This window comes from Aethina tumida, chromosome 5, assembly GCF_024364675.1.
Source record: "Aethina tumida isolate Nest 87 chromosome 5, icAetTumi1.1, whole genome shotgun sequence".
NCBI lineage: Eukaryota > Metazoa > Arthropoda > Insecta > Coleoptera > Nitidulidae > Aethina > Aethina tumida.
The window spans coordinates 1667344-1674983 of NC_065439.1; the positions used below are offsets into that span (position 1 = coordinate 1667344).

The 7640-nt window shown below is 25.3% G+C and overlaps 1 protein-coding gene across 1 annotated transcript; it reads right to left on the reverse strand.

Annotated features, from left to right (window-relative positions):
* Nucleotides 1-322: 322 nt before the first annotated feature.
* LOC109606111 (uncharacterized) lies at nucleotides 323-2370 on the reverse strand. Its single transcript, XM_020022686.2, has 5 exons — nucleotides 2141-2370; nucleotides 1744-1892; nucleotides 1171-1320; nucleotides 973-1114; nucleotides 323-916 (listed from the first exon to the last, which is right to left on the reverse strand). Exons 1-5 carry the CDS (start codon nucleotides 2247-2249, stop codon nucleotides 459-461), a joined length of 1008 nt encoding a protein of 335 aa, XP_019878245.1. The 5' UTR covers nucleotides 2250-2370; the 3' UTR covers nucleotides 323-458.
* Between the last annotated feature and the right edge of the window lie 5270 nt (nucleotides 2371-7640).

The following is a 7640-nucleotide window of genomic DNA, read 5'->3' on the forward strand; positions in this document are numbered from 1 at the left end:
CAACCGAAAAGAGTATTACAACCGCATTCATGAAAGTCGTTCACATAAATACCACAATACCCAACATAAAAATTCAGTAAATCATCACTGGAGGAAATAAAGGCACAACCAGAGCTTTTGTTGGAAATCTCATCAGGACTTTTTCCAATTCAAAGTCCGCTAGATGATTAAATTTGGTGTCCTACAATCAAATGGGATTTGATGGTCATTAGCTTAGTATAAAATTGGACACATTTTGTACGTCTAACTAATTAATTAACAAATCATTAAATTATATTTATATGTGAAACATTAAAGTTAATGATTTAAACCTTATTTATATCAAAAAAAAAACTTTTATTTCATCATTATTTATATATACAAAGTTATAAATATGAAGGAATTAAATAAATATAATACAAAAATAAATATGTACAAACAAAACACAATAAATATATACATGTAACAACGAGTTCATCTTAATTGTCTGGGAGTATGCTCTTCTTCGAAGTGGTTTCAGCTTCGGCATCTATATCTTTGCCGTTGCTCCTGTACTGGTTCCATCCGTTGTAGGCCAAGTCCTGAGCGTGGTGCTCGTCCCTGAAGTGGACGCCACCACCACCAGTAGGTCTGTGGTGGTACACCTCATGCTCCACGAAGTTGGGCTGCGGCTCCCTGAAGTGGGGCTGGTAAGCTATACCGGCTGGGGAGTACTGAGGGCCTTGGTTGTAGTAGTTACCGGTGAAGGGGGACTGTAGGTTGGGCTTGCAGAGCTTGAAGAACCCGATCAGACCTGGAAGGACGATGGCGAAGAGGCCGAGGAGCTTCTTGAAGGAGGCCAAGCCGAGGATCAAGGGCAGGAACAGCAGCAACTTGATCTTGAACAGCTTCAGGATGATGAGCATTGGGATGAAGAGCTTTTTCAGTTGTTTGCGTTCTGAAAAACAACAATTATTACAATCTATACTCCAGTTTGGTACCCTTTAAACTTACTAAAGAGTGAATCCTTTTTGTCTTCGATTATGTCAATTTCATCAGCAATTTCGTCGACGAACCTTGGGGAGTATCTGCCATTTTCAGTGACCTCGTTGCTGAAGTCTAGTTCAATTGCTGTTGACTTCAAAAACTTTTCCACCTGCAACACAATCATTAATAATTAAATTTAATTAACAATCTAGTTAATATTATTACTTTTCTCATGGCGAATTTGACGAGTTGATCCCATTCATCTTCGTCAGCCCTTGGACTTTCAGAATATTCGTATGGTTCTTGAGCAAGTTGTCGCAGCTGATTTTGGGGCATCATCAGGATCTTTGCGTTTTCATTTAATTGATATACAGGCTGAAATAATATGTTTTTCGGTTAAACATTAAATAATTAGTGCTACATAACCTAACAATTCATTAAATCTATGAAAAGTTAGGTTAAGTTTTCAATATCTTCTTCTATTATTAATATTTTTCACTGCATTTTTAAAAACTTGTTAAAATTTCAACTTTAGTTGACAAAAGATATTGAAGCATCTATCAAATTGTTATTAATTATATGACAAAATCAAGAAAAACTAAAAAATTTACATTAAATATAAAAATAAAAATGAAATGAAAGATTTAATTATGTAATTATTGAATATAAATTAATTTTTTCTTAGATGTTATTACATGGAATATTAATGGATATCTTTTTTATTGGCATCAAAGTGTTTTCACTTTTTATGAAGAATAAAACCGAAGAGTTAAAGAGCCAATAAATCACGTTACTTACTTTATTAAAGAACTCATCCAATGATCCCAAAGCTCTCGACTTGAAGCACTCGGCCAGATCCCCATTGAGACACGCAGCATTCGTCTTGGCTAAATAGGGATCAGTTTCTGGACCTGTGCCCAATCCGATCCAGTCTAAAAGGTCCCTCCCTGAATAAATTAAAACATATTAATTATTCATCAACGATTCCAATTTTATTAGCTTTGAGAACAAGTTCCTGACCCACTAAATATCTACAAGGATTGAATGTTAAGACGAAAAAAGAAATTAGTGTCAAAAATGTCTTAAAGTTTAAATTAACTGTTCGGTGTTAATTGGATAATTATGTCAGAGAAAAATGTGTGACGTGATGAATGAAATAATGCACGACTAGAAGAGTGCCAGATGTAGCTCTCACCTTGTCTCGGATCTTGTCCACCCTGAGGAAAAACATTCTGTCCGATGGACTGAAGCGTCAAGAGTGCAACGCCCAAAACCAACAAACTCCACTTCGCCAAACTCAACATCGTGCCACTAAAATCGTTCGATCGTTCCTCGCTGTACTTGCAGGTAGGTCACTATAACTGTAAACCGTTAGTCACTTCACTTACACTGGACGCACGTACGAAATTGAATTCAAATTGTTGACGGTGCGAGGACGGTGGTGTGTGTGGATGGTCGTGTGATTGGCACGTTGGTTTTATAATACCGGCGAGGGTGCGTGTGCAATTGTGGGTATTCCGTTCTTGGGTAACTGGTGTTACCTCACCGGAGCGCACTGACCGGAGAAAGTGACTTTGATCTCGGTTCAACGTCGCTGAACTTGACGACCGATCCGGATGCCTTTGTCTCGAGTTCAAGTTAACTTAAAACCAACATTTCTGAATGCGTTAAATTTAAAAATCTATGGTATCTACAATATTTTTTTAAATCGATGAAATCTATGAAATCTATGAAATCTATGAAATCTATGAAATCTATGAAATCTATGAAATCTATGAAATCTATGAAATCTATGAAATCTATGAAATCTATAAAATCTATAAAATCTATAAAATCTATGAAATCTATGAAATCTATGAAATCTATGAAATCTATGAAATCTATGAAATCTATGAAATCTATGAAGTCTATGAAATTTATGAAATCTATGAAATCTATGAAATCTATGAAATCTATGAGATCTATGAAATCTATGAGATCTATGAAATCTATGAAATCTATGAAATCTATGAAATTTATGAAATTTATGAAAACTATGAAAACTATGAAAACTATGAAAACTATGAAATTTATGAAATCTATGAAATCTATGAAATCTATGAAATCTATGAAATCTATGAAATCTATGAAATCTATGAAATCTATGAAATCTATGAAATCTATGAAATCTATGAAATCTATGAAATCTATGAAATTAATGAAATCTATGAAATCTATGAAATCTATGAAATCTATGAAATCTATGAAATCTATGAAATCTATGAAATCTATGAAATCTATGAAATCTATGAAATCTATGAAATCTATGAAATCTATGAAATCTATGAACTCTATGAAATCTATGAAATCTATGAAATTTATAAAAACTATGAAAACTATGAAATCTATGAAATCTATAATATCTATGAAATCTATGAAATCTATGAAGTCTATGAGATCTATGAAATGTATGAAACCTATGAAATCTATGAAATTTATGAAAACTATAAAATTTATAAAATCTATGAAAACTATGAAATCTATAAAAGTGTCATGACTTGTAAGGAATTCTATAAATTTTATTCGTATAATGTTCTGTGTTTTATGAATTCTTCAAAAAGTTCTATAAATTCTATTGACGTTTTATAATGTGTATAAAAAGTTCTAAAATTATATAAAATTTTCTATAAATGTATAAAATATCTATAAATTCTAGAAAAGATTCTAAAAATTCCATAAAAGGTTCTTAATTCTATACAATTCCATCAAGTTTATAAATTTTATAAAAAGTTCTATAAATTCTATAAAAGTTTTATAAATTTTATAAAAAATTCTGTTAAAAGTTCTATAAACACCTTAAAAAGTTTTTTAAATTCTATTGATATTCTGTAATTTGTACAAAAAGTTATATAAATTCTATAAAAACTTCTTTAAATTTTATGATTCTATAAATTATATGAAAAGTTCTATAAACACTATAAAAGGTTTTGAAATTCTATAAAAGTTTTATAAATTCAATTGATATTCTGTAATTTGTACAAAATTTTTATAAATTCTATAAAACATTCTTTAAATTTTATGAGAAGTTCTATAAATTCTATGAAAAGTTTTATAAATTCTATAAAAGATTCTATAAATTATTGTAAAATGTTCTTAATTCTTTACAATTCCATCAAATTATATTATAAATTTTATAAGAAAATTTATATATTCTGCAAAAATTTATATAAATTCCATAATACTTTTATAAATTATATAAAATATTCTATAAACTCTATAAAAAGCTATAAATTTAATAAATAAATTCTATAAATTCTATAAATTCTATAAATCCTATAAATTCTATAAATTCTATAAATTCTATAAATTCTATAAATTCTATAAATTCTATAAATTCTATAAATTCTATAAATTCTATAAATTCTATAAATTCTATAAATTCTATAAATTCTATAAATTCTATAAATTCTATAAATTCTATAAATTCTATAAATTCTATAAATTCTATAAATTCTATAAATTCTATAAATTCTATAAATTCTATAAATTCTATAAATTCTATAAATTCTATAAATTCTATAAATTCTATAAATTCTATAAATTCTATAAATTCTATAAATTCTATAAATTCTATAAATTCTATAAATTCTATAAATTCTATAAATTCTATAAATTCTATAAATTCTATAAATTCTATAAATTCTATAAATTCTATAAATTCTATAAATTCTATAAATTCTATAAATTCTATAAATTCTATAAATTCTATAAATTCTATAAATTCTATAAATTCTATAAATTCTATAAATTCTATAAATTCTATAAATTCTATAAATTCTATAAATTCTATAAATTCTATAAATTCTATAAATTCTATAAATTCTATAAATTCTATAAATTCTATAAATTCTATAAATTCTATAAATTCTATAAATTCTATAAATTCTATAAATTCTATAAATTCTATAAATTCTATAAATTCTATAAATTCTATAAATTCTATAAATTCTATAAATTCTATAAATTCTATAAATTCTATAAATTCTATAAATTCTATAAATTCTATAAATTCTATAAATTCTATAAATTCTATAAATTCTATAAATTCTATAAATTCTATAAATTCTATAAATTCTATAAATTCTATAAATTCTATAAATTCTATAAATTCTATAAATTCTATAAATTCTATAAATTCTATAAATTCTATAAATTCTATAAATTCTATAAATTCTATAAATTCTATAAATTCTATAAATTCTATAAATTCTATAAATTCTATAAATTCTATAAATTCTATAAATTCTATAAATTCTATAAATTCTATAAATTCTATAAATTCTATAAATTCTATAAATTCTATAAATTCTATAAATTCTATAAATTCTATAAATTCTATAAATTCTATAAATTCTATAAATTCTATAAATTCTATAAATTCTATAAATTCTATAAATTCTATAAATTCTATAAATTCTATAAATTCTATAAATTCTATAAATTCTATAAATTCTATAAATTCTATAAATTCTATAAATTCTATAAATTCTATAAATTCTATAAATTCTATAAATTCTATAAATTCTATAAATTCTATAAATTCTATAAATTCTATAAATTCTATAAATTCTATAAATTCTATAAATTCTATAAATTCTATAAATTCTATAAATTCTATAAATTCTATAAATTCTATAAATTCTATAAATTCTATAAATTCTATAAATTCTATAAATTCTATAAATTCTATAAATTCTATAAATTCTATAAATTCTATAAATTCTATAAATTCTATAAATTCTATAAATTCTATAAATTCTATAAATTCTATAAATTCTATAAATTCTATAAATTCTATAAATTCTATAAATTCTATAAATTCTATAAATTCTATAAATTCTATAAATTCTATAAATTCTATAAATTCTATAAATTTTATAAATTCTATAAATTTGAAAACAATTAAATAATTAACTCAAATTTTAGTTCTATTATTCCTTATTTTATTTGTTTGTTTTATGTTTTAATTGATACTCAGAACTTATGATCCAAAGTATATTTAAAAATAGTAAGAAATGTTGATACTCAAAAGGAATTTTAGAAATCAGCACCATTTTAAATATATTTTTCAGAGTCATCCGACAAAATTGCCAAATATGGATTGACTATATTTGTATTTATTGCTTTTTTATTTGTTCAGCATTCGCTGATATTGAATATTTGAACAGAAAATCTTTTATGTTTGAAAATAAAACATGAACAAATAAAGCAAAATTACCTTTTATTCCGAAATAATATTATATTTTAAAGCCGTTAGTTACAGTATCGTGAATGAATAACAATTAGTTTGGGTTTTGCCAAGTTAGTAAACAAAATATTATATAACTTGTACGTGTGAGTGTAAAAATAAATGAGTTAAGCAACACTTTCTTTAAACACATGACCATGTTTGTGTGCATTAATTCCCAACATCTTACAATTATTATAAATCATTTTAATGGCCACGATTTTAACTAATTGAGGAGTTTTTTCAAAACTTAAGATAGAAACTGTTAATTTATGCACAAAACGGCAAAAAAACCCTGATTTCTAAACGATACAATTAATTATATAACCAACAAACAAATTTAGTTGGTGATATTGTAATACACATGACTAATAATTCTGCACAGGATTTTTATACTTGCTTAAGAAAGCCATTCATGGTTGGGAGAAAGTAGATCCGGCTTCGGATTGGAAAATCCCTTGATGCGATTTTTACGTAACATAAACATTGATTATGTAACGCCCGAAATTGTTGGTGCAAAACTCTACGTCATCCCGTTTTTTAAACCCGGTTTTTAGGGACGTAAAAGTTTTGGGAACGGAAGGAATTAGTAACTTTAACAGTTAATGTTAAAATCGTTGTCACACAACATTTTATTGGCCTTTAAATTTTCCTTAAGATGACAAACTTTTAAATTATAATAAATGGGGTGCCCTCAAAGTTTTTGAGACAAATGATGTACGGGTTTATTTTTAGAACTTCCAAGAATTGGGTCCTCACACATTCTTATTTTATTCTCTAAGGTTGGTGTTAAATAATAAATATTTCCCTTTATAATCCTAAAAATAAATTAACTTGACGTTTATTTTCAATGAGACACTTTTGTCTATTAAGTTGTCTTCCTGTGATATATTTAGAAAAGTACATTTAATATCAATTTGTTTCCTTGAGATGGAGTTTCTAATAAAGTTTTACTATTTAGCAGGAAAATGTGTAAATTTATCTTAAGGTGTAATTTAAGTAAAAAGATTGGAATATGAACAGGAAATTAATCAAAGACAACAGCTCAATAAATAAATAGTTTATTAAATAAATTACTCTACCTACTGACTGCATTTCCTATAAATAAATAACTTAATAATAACTACACAATAAATAAAATAAATAAATAAATAAATAAATAATTGAGCATTTTTAGTAAATGACAGCAAATAAAACCAATCACACAATTAAATTATAAAATACATCAATCTACGTATTTACAAAGTAAAAATTGATTAAATTTGACGTGCTGTTCAATAAAATATTCAATTTCAAACGCTGCAGGAAATTACGTACGCTTTACGAACACGCAAAACAAACTTTCCGTTGAAACTGTATATTTTATCAATGATTAAATTGAGTAGCAATTAAACAGCAGAGTAAGTTTATTAAATTGATACAAATTGCA

Coding starts and splice junctions, on each gene's coding strand:
- LOC109606111 (XM_020022686.2), bottom strand. CDS start 2,249: ATGTTGAGTTTGGCGAAGTGGAGTTTGTTGGTTTTGGGCGTTGCACTC. Junction 1,321..1,743: donor TGGATGAGTTCTTTAATAAA/GTAAGTAACGTG, acceptor ATATTATTTCAG/CCTGTATATCAATTAAATGA. Junction 1,115..1,170: donor TCAAATTCGCCATGAGAAAA/GTAATAATATTA, acceptor ATTGTGTTGCAG/GTGGAAAAGTTTTTGAAGTC.